General features: G+C 49.6%; 1 protein-coding gene across 1 annotated transcript in view; it reads left to right on the top strand.

The window, feature by feature from the left end:
- Nucleotides 1-9195: 9195 nt before the first annotated feature.
- lipca (lipase, hepatic a) overlaps nucleotides 9196-16807 on the top strand; it is a 79465-nt gene continuing 71853 nt past the window's right edge. Inside the window, exon 1 of the mRNA XM_078530311.1 lies at nucleotides 9196-9496. Coding sequence (XP_078386437.1) covers nucleotides 9415-9496 — 82 coding nt within the window. The 5' untranslated portion in view covers nucleotides 9196-9414. The remainder of the gene's footprint in view (nucleotides 9497-16807) is intronic.

The raw sequence follows: 16807 nt of genomic DNA, 5'->3' as shown, positions 1-16807 counted from the left end.
CACTCCACAAGAGAAAGACTAGAGAGCAGAGATAAAAGCAGGTTGGACAGATTGCAAAGGACAGCAGAAAAAGCAGGAAAAGAAACAGAAAAAGAGCTTCATAAGGTGCAGAGGCTGCTCATGCAGGCCAGGTTTATACTCTGCCCCCATGGCCTGGGCTGTGTTTTGCATCAGCTGCATCTATGGGTCAAAGTTCTCAACAACTTGGCTTCCAGAGGGCTTCACGTTTCTATCAAACATTATTCCTGATATAAAATGTTTGACTCCTAGTTTTATCTTTCGCGCTTCCTGACACTGTTAGCGTTGAGCTAGCCACGATTAAGCTGCCATACCTGGTTCCACTGTTTGCAGTCACCAGGTAGTGGTTTGACTCAGAATACCTCTTTCAAGAGACTGCAGTGTGACTGCCCTCGGGAGCCTGAATGCCTCTGGGCAACTATCACAGTAGGTTGAATCATACAGCATGTACCTAACACACTGCACATTAGAAAGCTATGATTTAAATAGTGATTTACCATTGGCCCTTGAGAAAAGAATTGCTATCAATCCTCCTCGGGTAAAATTGAATAAAAAGCTTCTGGTCAACAGTGTTTTAACTATAACTGCAAATAAAAGTTATACTAAATAAACTTGAAGCACATCTGCCATAAGGAAATATCAGACCATCAGGATCCTTTTTGAGAATCAAGAAATTACAATTTTAACATTCTTTTGTTTAGTTCTGAGACGGCAGGAGTGGGAAAGAGACCATCACTCACTTCCTCTGGAACGCACCTTTACAAAGAAGGTCTAGAAAGAGATGCAGTGGTTTTTGTCGAGGTTCATTCCAAGCAGCTCCATAACCGAAGACTCTGTGACCTACGGGCTATTCCCGAGGACACGTACCAAGATAAGCACCAACTGCTGCTGGAGGACCACCTACCCGGTGATCGACCTACACTTTTTGGTCTGCCCAAAACCTGTAGGTCTTCCTGTGCAAAGAGCTGTCCATGGCCAAGTGCTGCACACACCAAGGCCCAGGATTATGTGCTGAGGGGTGGACTAAAAGGCAGCCACAGAGGCTCAATGGGAAATATCCACTGTCTAAGGTCTTCCCCCCTAGAACGCTGAGAGGCTGGAACCTGTGGAAAATGCCTCGGGCTGTAGGCACCAGAGAATGTTTGACATGAAATAGATATTATAAAAATGACTGTAATTGTAATTGTACTGATGCACTTCAGCGCATTGCATACTGTATTGAAAGAAATTAAACTGCATTGTACCTATATGATGCCAAATTTGAACCATTATGTAATGTACTTTTACAAATGTTATGAATAAATTATATTTTTTGATAACAGGTTATGTTATTCTTTTTGAATTCTCTTGCTTCAGGAGTGAGTGCTTAAAGAGTTCCTTGGATTTAGTCATTAAAACAAAGGTGCTTCAGTACTGACTTGGCATGAACTCCCCTCACACCATCTGTTTCCTCAACAGTTCCAGCTAACACTTAGGGACTGATTCTAATTCTGAGTGGGCTTCAGGCAAGTGCAAAGTGAGGAAATTTGGCCATTTCAGCTCCCTGCTGACCCACTTCCTGTCCAAAACAGACTAGAAGTGGGCTGGAAGTGCAGGGAAACTGGATGACCTTTGGCTGCTCGCCAGTGTGAAGATGGGTGTAAGGGGAGGGGATTCCGGGACAGTCTGACAGGAGGGGGGTGGGAAAGGAGACCATGGTAGGGGAAGCCACAGTCTTTCTTGTGCGGCCTGGAGAAGAGCTCATCCTGATGCCACACAATCTTACCTGTTTGGGCCTCTTCATCTTCTCATCCAGTAGGTTGAATAAAAAATTATGTTTGACAGGGTCTGGGTGGATTTCCGGTAACTTGGGGCATTTTGAGTGCCCAGTTTCCTGAGCAGGGACAGTCAAAATCTCCCCTCAAACAAAAATCTAGTCAAACGGACAGAACAGATAATCCTTTGTAACTAATACCTTTTCAAAAAATCAGATCTGATGATATCAATTCCTCTCGCAATTTATACATGGTATTTATACATGACTGGGTTCAGCATCACCCAGTGTAGAATTCTTGTGCACACTGGGAAATCACACGGAGATTCGTTTCTGTCACAACTCTGCAGGTTGGCACAGCTTGCCAGCACCAAGTTGGCTATTTAAGACAATCTGAAACTGCTGTTATATAAAATGTGCTTCATTTCAATCCTCTATGAATCTAAATAAACCATGCTGATGATTATTTGCCTGACTCCCCAGTTTTCACACGGGATGGGCACCCCGTTCGTCTTTAAAAAATGGGCAATGAGTTCCAGGGGCATTCTCGCCTCACAGTGGGTAAGTGAGGTGGCCAGAAGAGGAAGTTTCTTTGTTTCGTTGTGGGCCCCCTTGTACCGTGCCAAGTAATGGCTCGGCGACTCTCTGAATGCATGGGCCTGTCTGTTTCCTCACATACGCACTGTGATTCGAGCTGGGAGTCAGTTACAGCATCAGTCTTAAATTCCTCAGCTTTAGCCTGTGTTGACCCTTGCTGCTGAGGACCCCCTTGCCATGCTCACTTATCTGCAATGGAGAAGACCACTGGGCATCAATGAGGTGGTTGCGGGGGGTGGGATTGATGGGGGGGAGGGGGTGGCAAAGTCCTGATAACACTTCTCCATCTGATCCCCTATCACCTTGAAACTGGAGCCTGAAGCTCAAGATCTCGACAACAATACAAGGAACATTCTCAATACAAATCACTGGCTTTGCAATGGCTAACCCCTCAAATCACAATACACGTCGTGGTGAGCTACAGTTCCGGGAAGCGGCCATGCAGATGGGGTCAAGTGACTTCCTTCACATTCACTGTAGAGCGCCTGACACCTTCTCAAATGGCTGCACAAATTGTTGCTGCTCGGGATGCTCACATCCTAGGCCTCTAGAGCTTGAGAGCAGCCAGTCGCTCCCTGCTCCCCTACACTGCCATACGCATCTGCTCACTTTGTGCTCAGTGACTCTTTCAGCACATCATACTCAAACTGGCAACCTGAATTTCCTGGAGTTGTGGTTGTGAGTGGCAGAGGTGATGACACATGGATGCTGTAAAGCTTTGGGTAGTTACCCAGGCAGAATGGTTCTTGCAGGCTGTTTATAGAACAGAACTGAAGCATATGCTGTAATGATGGTTTCAGGATGCCACTCCAAACAGTGGCTATGTGGCACTAAGGCTCCTGGGAGGCTGTGGTTTGGCTTGTTGTCCCTATGCTCTGTGTTGGTTTCAGGTCAAATGAAGTTCCTCTTACACTACGTGTGACTTGGACATAGGCTGTATTTTTTCTTAACACTATTTATTTACAACTATTTACAACCAAGACCCCCATGGTCAGGAACATTACTGTCTTTACATATTGTTGTGAGACCTGCTTCTTCGGACTCCCTTGGGCATCTGACCTAATGTCATGCTTACATCATCATTAATGTCAGTGTCTAATTAACATATTAACCCTTTACTCTACAGTCTGTACTGCTGGTGCCAGTGCAAAACCCCCATCCCAAATCCGAGAGATGGGTAATTGTATGGTTAGGACAGACTCCAGCTTCTGAATGGGCACGTCGACAACACTCAGCCTGATCTGGCCCTTTTACGGCAGAGTCAATCTGCCTTGTGTTGCCTGAAGCCTAGTGAGGCAAGAGAAAAAAAACCTTTTTAGAGAAATTAGCTCCCAATTATTCTGCCTCCACAGAAGGCGGACAATCACTGTCAGGATCAATTACTTTAGCCTAGCCAGTGAGTACTTTCCAACTTAGTTGAGCTCTTTTGTGAGAATGCTCTTCTAAGAATGTTAAGGATGGATTTCCTAATAGTTCAGAGAGGCTGCCCACCACACAGTCTGGACACGGAGAGGTGAGGATCAGATCTGCCCACAGGTCCTTCTACTGGAAAATGCCCACACTGAACCATGTATGGAAGTATTCTGACAGGATCGAGTTCCATATCCCATATCCCAGCTACAGGCAACCAACCTGCCCATTTCCATCCTTGCTCCAGGCAGGAAGGTTAGGGTCTGTGTGTCCAGGTGGTGTGCTGGGAACTCTGTGTGTGAGGGAGTGAAGAAAATAAAACTGGAACTGGAAAACTGGTTTTCTCTGAATTTGCCCTCACTCTTAATCTCTGCTCCAGGATTGGGCTTTTGCATCAAACAGATTCAAGGGCTTATGCCCCCTCTCTTGTGCTGCCTTGCCCTGCAAGCAGAAAAGTTGTGTAAAATAGGTGCTTACAAAGCAGAGGAACATAAAAGTCTACAGCACAAAAGGAGGTCATTCAGCTCATTGTATCTGTGCCAGTCCTCATGTCCCACTGCCTTACTCCCTCCCCATGGACCTGCATCCTTCTCTGATATACTTACCACTTCAAAATCTCGATTTTGAGATCCAGGCAATGTGGCCCACCTCTTTAGGGCCGCAAAGTCTTGTAGCTATAAATAAGGGCATCCTGAGGCACGTTAAGCACATACCACTCTTATGCACATCCTGTTGCAAATTAGTGTATTTTCTGTTGCTATGGAAATATCTCTGAAACCAGCAGGAAATGACTATCATTCCTGAAGGAGTGTCTGTTTTAACAGAAAGGTAAGAAAACAGTTGGATGAACTTCATGTGTGTGTGAGTGTGTGTGCAAGTGTGAGGCTGATGTTCCTGGAACAACATCGACAGAAACAAGCTGGTAAAATGCCCGGGTACGACTGTCCTTTGTAGTTTCTTGTAAAAATAAACTTAAGAATTACGTCAAAATAAGCTAGGAAAATCAGATTTGAGAATATCCTTTAATGAATGAAGGGTAAATTTAAATCTGATGTCTATCAGGAAAGTGTGAGCTTTATTTGGAATGAAGAACACCAGAGATCAGACACAGAAACAGAAACAGAAAACACTGGAAAAACTCAGCAGGTCTGACAGCATCTGTGGAGAGAAAGGCAGAGTTAACCCTTCGGGTCTGCGTGACCCCTCTTCAGCTCTGAAGAGGAGTCGCATGGACTCGAAACGTTAACTCTTGCCTTTCTCTCCACCGACGATGTCAGACCTGCTGAGTTTTTCCAGCATTTTCTGTTCCTGTTTCAGATTCCCAGCATCCGCAGGGTTGTGCTTTTGACCAGAGATCAGGCCGTTTGCGATGTTCAAGGAAAAGAGAAATTTGCCGGAAACCTGAAGCAAAGGCAGGAAGGCAGGAGTCATCGAAACACAAAACGCTCAGCCTGGCCTGGCAGCCTCCGCTGAGAGAGAAACAAAGTGAACGTTTCAGGTCAACGGTCAATGGTTCTGCTGAGTATTTCCAGCTTTTTCATTTTTATTTCAGATCTCCGGCACCATCCGCGCAGTACTTAACTTTCGCAGGAAACACTCGGCCAGCCGGGCAGGGATTGTCCAGCCCCGCCCTGGCCGGTTTCCCCGCAGCGGGTGTGGCGAAGCCTGCCCGAAAGTCCATCGATTTCGGCGGGACCGGAAGATCCCACCCAGCGGGCGGCGGCCGGAAGATTCCCCGCCTGTGACAGCGTCAGGCGGGTTACAGGTTTGGGCGCAGGCCTCGCTTTGTAATGGATTCTGGGGGAAAAAAAAGAGCAAAGCTGAACTAAACATTAACCTGTTTGTTGTCTTCACAGAAGCTGACTGTCCTGTTGAGCGTTTCCAGCCATTTTCTGCTTGTGTTTGATGGGAATGTAGTTCACCGGCAAGATGCATTTTAATGGGGCCTTTTCTTATTCTTGACTATTTTTAATGATCTCTTTTTGAAGCCTCTTCTCTAAATTTGTGAGGAGAATATGTGACAAAGTGAAGTGCAACGAAGAGATCCCAAGACTTATGCATGATAGATACTGACCTCCCATGCCATTGCTCACAGTGAGACAGAGGGGGGCGTTTTTGTGACCGAAGGGTTTTTTTTTCATTCATTCACGGGATGTGGGCTTCGCTGGCTGGACCGGTATTTATTGCCCGTCCCTAACTGCCCTCGAAAAGCTGGTGGCGAGACGCCTTCCTGAACCGCTGCAGTCCATGTGGTGTCGGTACACCCACAGCGCTGTTAGGGAGGGAGTTCCAGGATTTTGACCCAGCGACAGTGAAGGGACGGACGATATATTTCCAAGTCAGGATGGTGAGTGGCTCGGACCGGAATCCGCAGCTAATGGTGTTCCTGTCTATCTGCTGCCCTCGTCCTTCTGGGTAGGACCTTTTGTTCTAAACAAAATGAATTTCAGTGTTTTTATTCCTGTTCCCAATTGAGAAAACGGACTGAATAAAAGCACAAAGCAATCGGCCGCTGACACAGCTCTTGCAGAGCCTTAAGCTGCCATGCAACAAAAGCCGAGCTATAACTTGTTGATTTAAAACACCACGCAATTCATTAGTCCTGAATTGTACAGTAAACGGTTAGTTGGAGATGGAAATGAAGGGGCTGAAATTTGGACTCACACCAACACTGGAGGCAGCAGTAAGGAAGCTGGAGGCCCTCTGAGTAGAATGCCCTTTGCCTCCAGCTGCCTGGCAGCGGCCCAGCGACGGTGTCTGCCAAGGGCGCCACTCCCGAGGCTGCGCCCTGGCTCCGCCATGACATCACTCAGCCTCGCCAGCTGATTTGACGCCCTAGTTGAGAACTCAGGCCGCGCAGGTCCATTCAACGTATTCGCTTGACACTCACCAAGGATCATGTGTTCGGTTGCCAGAGGTGCCCAGCATCAGCGCTATTTGAACGGCCATGCGTCCAACTTGCACGTAAGGTCCTTTGCCCTAACCATCCCCTATTGTCCAGTCTCTGGAAGTGCTGCGGGGGTGTTTTTGGAGGGGTGGTGGTGAGTTGCTGAATTCAGCAGGGAGTGTTGCTGCCTCCTCACAGGGAGGACAGAGGATTTGGCGATCTGTCCACACAAAGGCTACACCAGACCTGGGAGCTACAGTGCCATTGCCTCTGGGTCTGCAACACCCAGGAGATGAAGCAGAAGCCCTCTTTGGCTTACAGTCAGACTTTCCGATACTCCTCGATGGTGCCAGGAGGCTGTCTGGCAGGCCTGCCAATGCTCCCAACATCTCGGTGTGCATCCTCAGCAGCCTTCTCCTGTAGGCTGGCCCATCAAAGCCTTCACCTGTGTCCCCTGCAGCAGAACTTGGACATGACCTTGCCCTCCGATAATCCGGCCATGAACTATCCTTTCTCCCAGGTTTGGCTGCAACCCACTCATACCCGCTGACTCGCCACAGGCAGACCGAGGCTCTATCTCTAAAGTAACTTACAGTGATGGTCTCTGAGCTTGTGGCCCCCTTTTCAGTGCTGTGCTGTCTGCTCTCCTCTTCCTGAGGTACTCGTGGCTGAGCAAGTGGCAGCCCCAGAGTGTCTGAGAGCAGAATCTCTGTAAGGGAAAAGTCTGGGTGAAGGAAGTGGGGCTGCAACACACGAACTCCATGGCCATCTGCTGCTTGCCAAATAGCAAGATGAAAGTGAGCTGGAAGTTGAGAAGGGGCATAAGGCAGCAACATGCCATCGCCCTCAATGCCAAATGCCATGGGCTTTGCCACAGCCAGCAGCATGATGCGGGGAACCATTTCCTCGTAGGCCTGAGGAGTCCGGTACCTCACCAGATCTGCTCCACTCACTCCTGCTATGGGCCACCTTCTGCTGCAAAAGAGAGGGAAGAATGTCAGTGATTGTGTCTGGCCACGGCTGAATAGCTGGAGGTATGCGGAAGCAAAGGGGGTCTGTGTGTGAGGTTGGCATCATTAGTGTGAGGGCGGGGAGGATGTTAAGCATGATTCCTGAGTTCAGTGACTGCTGGTGGATGAACAATGTGGGTATGGTGCATTGAACAGTGTGAGAGGTTAGATGTGCAGTGGGTAAGAGATGTCATGTGACAATGCATTCTCTGACCATCACCACCCATGTGAGGTCATCAGACTTCTTGTGACTCTGCTGCCAGGTCCTTGGGCCAGACTCCAGGAATCAGTCTCCCTGGTCACCTGCTCTTATTCCCTTCTGGGGGTGGTCCTGGAGGGCCTCCTGGCCCCTCCCACAGAAACATGGCCTCTCCCCTCTTTCCACCTCCACCACTAAGACCTCCAGCCCAGCCCCACATTCATGATCCTGGAAGCCCTGTCTTTGCCCTTGTGTTCTACTTTCCTCGTTTAGAATTGCAGCAATAACGTTCACCAGCAGCCCCTGTGACTCAGTGCCCATTTCAGAGGGACAGGCTACATTTAAGAGGAGCAGGCCTCCTGCACCCTGTGCTCCTTGTGATCTCTACTCTGCCCCCTGCTGAGCACACAGGGAGACAGCATGATGAGCCCCACTGGCTGATGTTGCAACCATTCAGATGTGGAGGCAGTACAGAATTCGTGTGCTGCCTATCTCCACAGCAATGAACATCGGCAGGTCATGAGTCCCGTTCCCCATGTCCAAAAAATGGCACGGACCAATTTCAGTACCTAAAGGACCATCATGCCCCATTCAGTTGGGCAGTAGCGAGTTTATTAGAATGCAATTAGATCCCATTGGCTGCAAGGAATTGGCAACAGGTACAGGTCTCACAGGGGCCAACTTTAACATGGGGTGGGAGTTGGGAGTGCATGGGGCCAAATCGGGGGTAAACCATCCACCATCCCTCCCAGGCCTCACTAGCGTTTCCTGACTCTGGCTCCTGCCTAAAGCTGACAGGAAAGATGCCATTGCTGGTGGGTGGGAGTTAAAATCGACAGTGGGAGGGAGCCAGGTGTCCCAGGGGAGAATGATCGCTGGCAAGTTTGGGGCTGTGGGAGAGTCTTCAATTGGGAGGGGAAGAAACCCAGGGGGAGGGAGTCCCAGGGTATATTTATGAGATGTGAAGGAGCACACCCGTTCCCTCTGAGTTGCAAGGAGCTTTTCAAGCTTTTACTATTAAATCGCAAATCGAATCGACAGTGTGGGCACTGCGCTGCTGAAGCCGGTCGCTTTTACCTTTGAGCTACTAAATCTGTCATAACACGTGGATATTCTAAACGATTTCAGATATCACCCTCTTTTCCAACGATTTTGACGGACTCTCTTTCCTGAAAGCGGGAGTTAAGCTCTCGTCATGTTCCAGCTCCCAACAGCTTTTGCAATCCTTTCGCAATGTGTTCCTACTATGACCAGAGCAAATCACAGTCGCCTGAGCAGTTTGTTCACGACCTTCAGGTATAAAAAAAAAACTTAACCAACGTCCAGTATCACTGTCATCCCTTAGCGTCAGACAATCACCACAGACAGAGGAGTCTCAGGCAAAAAAAAACAAACAGGCCCATTTAATTTTATGGCAACCAGGTTTTTAGTTATTAGTCAGTAAAATAAGGGGAGTTGATTTGCTTTCATTTTCTCTTGCAGCCAGTTAAAGGGCTACAGCTCGCAATCTGTAAAAGAGAAAAGGCCTTAAACGTTGAAAATGAACAACTGGGCACAAATATCTCTTCTTCTCTTCATCTGTGCCACCCTTAAGGCCCAAAGTGCCAGAGCCGCAGGAAAAGGTAAGGGCACAGAGCCATGCTCCTACTCACGGTAATTTGGTCGATTGTGAAGGCATCGGGGCAACTAAGTGGATTGCAAAACGAGTAACTGCAGGGTTGATTCCGTTTGGTGGAATTTCAGCAAAATACAACTGGAAGGTTACCGGCCAGCGTTGCAATTTCTGGGTGCATTTTCTAATTGTGCTGTTTTGATGTTATGTGGAGGGAATAGATAGTGGATTGCTGCAGGGTGATTATTGAAGCATTCTTTGCATTCTTTAGCTCACACGACCATTGTTTCTGATAGAGGATCTGGCGAGACGTTTTACCATGAGATTTTGAACGAAGTTTCAGCACAGACAGCTAAGCTCAGTTACATTTGCCATTTTTGTATAAATGTTTCTTTAATGACACAGAAACAAAATGGATAATGTTACTACACCTCCCATCTTCAGAAATAACTTCAGCCTAGATGTAAAAATGTTGTCCATTTGTTTTTTTTTGTTCTCATCTCCACTTATTGAGAGATTTCAATCCACTGGGCTAAAATGGCTTTCTGTCTGCATCTGTGCTGAAGCCCCAGCGCTTGCTTCAGGATTGTCTGTTCATTCCTCACCTTCATCAGTGATGTTAAAATGTCATGAGTGAATCTCATGTTGCCTACTGAAAATCTTTTAATTTAAAGCCTGCGCCAGAATTATCCAGCAAGGCCTCGGTAATTGAATCTTTCATTACACTGGAGAATATTCTTATATGAACGCAGCCCTTGGGCGGGATTTTCCAGCCCCGCTGGCCACCAGGATTGTCTGGTCCTGCCGAAAGTCAATGGGCTTTCAGCTGGGCCGCCGAATCTCCCGTGGTAGATCCAGGCCATAACAGGGCCGGAAAATCCAGGCCCTTATCTCAACCAGCTATTTGAAAATGATTGCATAACTCGCTATCGATGTGGAAGGCTTTACACACCAACCGGGATTGTTTTGGTTATTCCCTGGCCAAGTTGATGGCCTCATAAGATTATCCAAAATCTAGGCCGGGATTTTCCGGCCCTGTCGATTCGGGACCCACTGCAGGAGATTCAGCGGCCTAACCAAAGGCCCAGTGACTTTTAGCAGGGCTGGACAATCCTGGTGGTGGGCGGGGCCAGAAAATCACGCCCTTTAGTCCCCAAAACACATTGAAAGGTGAAGCAATGTTGGTCAAGTTGCCCCTCGGACATGTGTACTCTTTCAGGATATGTTTCAGATCATTCCTAGAACACGTTCAGTTTTTCATCTAGAAGTCGGAATCAAATCTTGGGGGAGGATTTCCTGTTTGTTTCGGATGGCCTAGGGTGGCATTCTGTCAAGATGGTGGACTGCCCAGTGGTTGGAAAATGGGGAAATTTGAGTATAGTAAATTCATTCCAATTGATGGCCAGGATTCAAACAAGGAGTAAGTAGCTGCAAATGCAAATATTTGTTTCAGCAGCTAAAACATTGAGGATTTTCCCCTCGGCGATTTGGGGGCGGGGCCCGCTCACCGAGGGGAAAGTGACGCGGGATGACGTGGGGAGGAACCCCCGACGTCATCCCTGTCCCTTTAAATCTTCAGGAAGGCGGGCGGACAGCGAAATCAGCTGTCCGCCCGCCGACCTGTCAATGGCCAATTAAGGCCATTGACAGGCTAATTAACCTTGTTAAAGACCCTGCCCGTCCAAGCTTAAGGCTGGCGGGCAGGCCAGGAGCCCCAGCGGGTTCCAGATTATTCATGAAATTTCATCCACTGGTGGGATGAAGTTTCATGTCCGTTTTTTAAAAATTTAATAAACTTTTATGTGTTTCTTATTAACATGTCCCATCACGTGTGACATTGTCACATGAGGGGGACATGTTAATAATTTTAATATTTCTCTACTTTTTGACTTTTCTTACCTGTCAGTAAACTCCCTGAGACAGGACTTTGCCTCAGGCAGCAGTGTGCACTTTGACAGATGGGGAATCCCTCCCCGCGCCGGAACAGGAAACGCATAGCGCTTCCTGTCGGGAAGGCCGCTGTGGGGGGGGCCTTAATTGGCCCGGCCACTCAAAATGGCTGCGGGCCCCGTTTCGGCGGCGGAGGTCAGTTGCCCGCCCGCCCTCCGAGCTGGTGGGGCCCGCTCGCCCATCAAGGGCTAAATTCTGCCCCTAAGATAAAGGCAAAATATTGCAGATTCTGGAAATCTGAAACAAAAACAAAAAATGCTGGAAAAGCTCCAGCAGGTCTGACAGTATCTGTGGAGAGAAAGACAGAGTTAACGTTTCGAGTCCGTGTGACTCTTCTTCAGGACCTCTAGCTTCTAGCTCTGAAGAAGAGTCATACGGACTCGAAACGTTAACTCTGTCTTTCTCTCCACAGATGCTGTCAGACCCGCTGGAGTTTTTCCAGCATTTTTTGTTTTTGTTTCAGGTAAAAACATTATTAACTCAGCCCTGCATCATGCAACATCCAATTGCACTGGCTTCAAGTACAAGATGCCAAATCTGCTTGACCTTTTTTTTATTCTTTCATGGGATGTGGGCGTCACTGGCAAGGCCAGCATTTGTTGCCCATCCATAATTGCCTTTGAACTGAGTGGCTTGCTAGGCCATTTCAGAGGGTAGTTAAGAGTCAACCACATTGCTGTGGGTCTAGGTCTGGAGTCACACGCAGGCCAGAGCAGTGTATGGTAGATATCCATCCTTAAAAGACAACCCAGATGGGTTTTTCCAACAGTTGATGAAAGTTGTCATGGTCACCATGACTGAGACTAGCTTTTATACTCCACCAGCTGCCATGGTGGGATTTGAATCCAATTCCCCAGAACGTTTGCCTGCACCTCTGGATTACTACTCCAGCCACATTACCGTTACATCACCATCTCCCCCCAGGCCCCGCGAGGTCCTGAAGTCCCTTCCTGGACAGCATCATGGTCCAATAGCATTTTCTTATTGTCAATTCACTGCTGATAGTGTGGATGATAATGGCAACTCTGCCCACAACATTCCAGATCTGAAAAGGCACCTGAAGGACAAAAAGGACAAAAGTAAGTCTGACCTCCCCCATGTACTGATAAGAAAGCAATCTAAAAGTATATACATCGATGAATGCAACTGCCAAATGTCAGAGAGGGAGGACAGGATGGAATATTCTGAAAGATGGCCAGCACGAATGCTTCAGAAAGTGCAGATTGTGAAATTCATGGGACTAGGCACCATTCCAGCAATCTGACTCTATAGTTATGCTTTCAGGTGAAGCTTGCTCACAATTGATCAGCTAACATTGCTCATCAGGACCAAAGTAGCAACTGATCAACTCCTTACATCTGCATAAGAACAAATGAACAGGCCCTTCACCCCCTCAGCCCTGTTAGGCTATTCAGTTATCTCATAAAGGACTTGCATTCCTAGAACGTCTTTCAGGACCTCACACTATCCCAAAGCCCAATGCAGCCAATGAAGTACTTGTGAAGTGTAGTCACTATTATAAAGGGGGGAAACACAGCAGCCAATGCGCACACAGCAATCTCCCTCAAACAGCCACAAGGACCAGATAATGGCTGGGATTTTCCTGTCCCAACAGCAGCAGGTTCAATGGTGGGGGGTGGTAGTGTAGTGGTTTTGTCACTAGGCTGTTAATCCAGAGACCCAGGATAAAGCTCTAGGGATCTGGGTTAGAATCCCACCACTGCAGATGGTGAAGCTTGAATCCAATAAAAAAAAAATGGAATTAAAAATCTAAGGATGACCATAAACCCATTGTTAATTGTCATAAAAACCCATCTGGCTTGCTAATGTCCTTTAAGAAAGGTCTGGCCTACATGTGACTCCGGATCCACAGCAACGGCCTAGCAAGCCATTCAATTCTCAAGGGCAATTAGGGATGGGCAATAAATGCTGGCCTAGCCAGCGCTGCCCCGATCCCATGGACAAAGAGTCCAGGCGAGCGGGTGAACAACCTGGCACGAGCTGCGTTCCTGCCGGTGTGAAATGATGGCAGGCATGCACGCTCCCAACCACACGGCGGGTCACCAATCCCGCTAGAGCCAGCGTGAAGCCATTTTGCATCCCGCCAAGGGGGTGCAGACGAAGGCGCGACTGGAATTGTGCCCCCAACCAATTATCCACGCCACCAGCGGGATATCACACCGGACCAGGATATGCCTAGACCAACATGGTGTGGATATGTCAGGGCTCACCTGGAAGAAGACCTGGGGCAGTTTGCGGAGAGCGGATGATGGAGGCCTCCAGCGGCCATGGACCCTGGAAGACCACGTGCGGCAGTGGGTCGATGGAGCATCCACCACGTAGATCACGGCACTGCAGGAGCTTCTGGGGTGTGGGTGTGGAGGCCTGGAGGGGGCGGTGGAGGTTGGGGGCTGGTAGGGGAAAGGGAGAGATACTGTGGGGATCGTGGAATGGGTGAGCTGGTATGGAGCGGGTGGGTGAGATGGGCTGTGCTGGGGTGTGGGCGGCAGGGGGCGGCATTGTGCAGGTGTATATGGGTATGGGGGAAGAGGGGAAAGCGGCTCAGAGGGAGGCGCTCGTGGTGTCAACTGATAAGTCCTGGGGGGCATACGGAGGAATTGTTGATAGGAAGGGATAGTGAGGGTTAAAGGGAACAATGGGAACTGGTAAGGTGGGAGGGTGAGGGTCCTGCGATGATGGATGAAGGGGCACTCAGGGTCATTGGAGAGGACATGGAAGTAAAACCAGATTCTGGAGATAGGCGCTATGAGGGGGGGCATCTCTATTGTTATGGGGGTGGGCTCCTTGGGAAGGTAGAGGATGTGGACATCCACCTGCACAGGACGGAGGGTGATGGGGTGGGTTGTAGGGTGATGATGGGGGAGATCTAACGTCACACCAGGAGGGTCAATAGTTATTGGGGTGGTGGTGGTGGGGGGGGGGAGGTTGGAAGGTGTTGGATTCAACCTCAAAAGTCACGCTCGCCATGGCCGCTCGCAACTATCCAGAGCCTCGAGGCAGAGATCTCGAGGTGCTGCATGGGAGTTGGGTCATCGGGGGTGGGTGGAGTGGCAGGTCAGCTCAGCTGGACAACTGAAGGGGAACCCCAGCAATGCAATCCTGATAATGCTGGTGATTCTACAGGTTCGCGTGAAGGGCAAAGGCTTCTTACACATGGCTCGTGAGGGCCCTGGCAAAGACCCTTGCCACCCTGCACAGATATGATTCCAGGGGACACAGACCCAGCCTGGGGCGTCCCCCTGAACATGGGGGTTGGTGGGGTGGTAAAGGGCACAGGCTTAATGAGTACGAATCACAAATAAACCAAATAGGCCTCATTAAAGTGCGGTCTATTTACCAAAGTGTAAGAACATTAACAATCACCTGTGCAACCACATGTGAAATCATAGCTTCTTAATCTTCCGTTCTGTACCATTTCTTCTAGGTGCTCCCCAACATCCAGCAGCAGGGTTGGAGGCAGCCTGCTGACCTGTTTTGCCCTGTTGTTTTGGATGACTTTGGCGGCTGACCTCTGGAGACCTGAGGCCTGGAGGGCCCCGGCTTACTTTGGCAGTCCTGCTGTGGGCAAGCTGCTCCTTCTGTGGTAACAGGGGACAAAGCTGAAAGGGTCCCAGCGAGGGGGGGTTCTGGAGTGCCGGGCACCATTAGAGAGACTGGAGTGGAGGTCCCGGGGGTGTCAAACAGCCGCTCCTCCTCCCCTTGGGTGCCCGAGAGCCCCTGCCTGACTCCTTGAGGAGGAGGGGCACCTGGAAGGAGGTTGAAGTGCTGTGTCCCCCTCTCGCACAGCCACAGCAAGATCTCAGCGATGGCTGCAGCGATGGAGTGTACGTCTGAGCACATGTGCGGCAGAAACTGGGTGTTCTGCTGCAGCGGGTTCTCCATGGCGCCCGCCATCCTCCCCATGGAGACCTCCACGCACGCACAGATCACAGCCACTTCACCAGGGGGCAGGTGGACAGACTCCTCCGCCTCACATGTTACTCTGTCGAGGGCCTCTGCCCGATGCTCCCCCGCCTCTCGCAGCATCTCCAGCATCTCGGGCAGGGCCGGTCCCAGAGGCTCATCATCCGACTTGGGTGTCACAGCCGCCTGTTCCCCAGCAGCCCTCCGAGTGCCGCTGACCTTGGCTGACCCTGCCTCCAGCTGCAGACACGTGTCCGTGCGGTGACCACCAGATTGTGAGACCCTGTCTGAACACACACCGAGGGGTGTGTCTCTGGGCTGGCGGAGTGTACAGGTAACTGCTGTGACGCCTCTACAGGTGCACTATCTTTCTCCTCGGTCCTCTGTGGGCTGGAGGACCTGCCGGGCAGAGATTCCTCTTCCTGCTGGCACCTGTCGTTGAGAGAGGAGAGAGCGAACGACTCCACAAACTGCCTCATACACGGAGGAGTGAATGACCCTTAGGTTTCTATGTGACTATATTATACATAGATCCTCATTGGCTGGAGGCCGCCCGCTGACCTCTTCATCCACACTGGCTCGATCCGGTTCTCCCCCTGTCCAGCTGGCCTCCTCGAACTCTGTAAGGTTCCTCAGTTCAGGCCAGCCCTCTCCCGTCTTCTCTCTCTCTCCCTCCTGTTGTGCTGTAATTTTTCCTGCACAAAGAGTGAAGATGGGGTTGAGAGCAATTGGGTTTTCTCAGGCTTCGACTCTAACAAATAACACACTGGATTGTGTGTCATGTGATTGATGCGCTGCAGGTTGTCCACAAGGGTTTTTTTTTCATTCATTCACGGGATGCGGGCTTCGCTGGCTGGGCCAGCATTTATTGCCCATCCCTAGTTGCCCTTGAGTAGGTGGTGTTGAGCTGCCTCCTTGAACCGCTGCAGTCCATATGGTGTGGGTACATCCATAGTGCTGTTAGGAAGGGATTTTGACCCAGCCACAGTGAAGGAACGGTGATATATTTCCAAGTCAAGATGGTGACTGGCTTGGAGGGGAACTTCCAGCTGGTGGTGTTCCCATCTATTTGCTGCCCTTGTCCTTCTAGATGGTAGTTGTTGTGGGTTTGGAAGGTGCTGTCTAAGGAACATTGATGAATTCCTGCGGTGCATCTTGTAGATGGTACACACTGCTACTACTGTGCGTCAGTGGCGGAGGGAGTGAATGTTTGTGGTTGCGGTGCCAATCAAGCGGGTTGCTTTGTCTTGGACGGTGTCCAGCTTCTTGCGTGTTGTGGGAGCTGCACTCATCCAGGCAAGTCGGGAGTATTCCATCGTACTCCTGATTTGTGCCTTGTAGATGCTGGACAGGCTTTGGGGAGTCAGGAGGTGAGTTACTCGCCGCAGGATTCCTAGCCTCTGACCGCTCTTGTAGCCACAGTATTCATATGGCTATAGTCCAGTTC

The sequence above is a fragment of the Cetorhinus maximus genome, chromosome 26 (assembly GCF_964194155.1).
Source record: "Cetorhinus maximus chromosome 26, sCetMax3.hap1.1, whole genome shotgun sequence".
Taxonomy (NCBI): Eukaryota; Metazoa; Chordata; class Chondrichthyes; order Lamniformes; family Cetorhinidae; genus Cetorhinus; species Cetorhinus maximus.
Note: the sequence above shows the minus strand (reverse complement) of the source record. Positions and strands in the feature narration are given on the sequence as shown.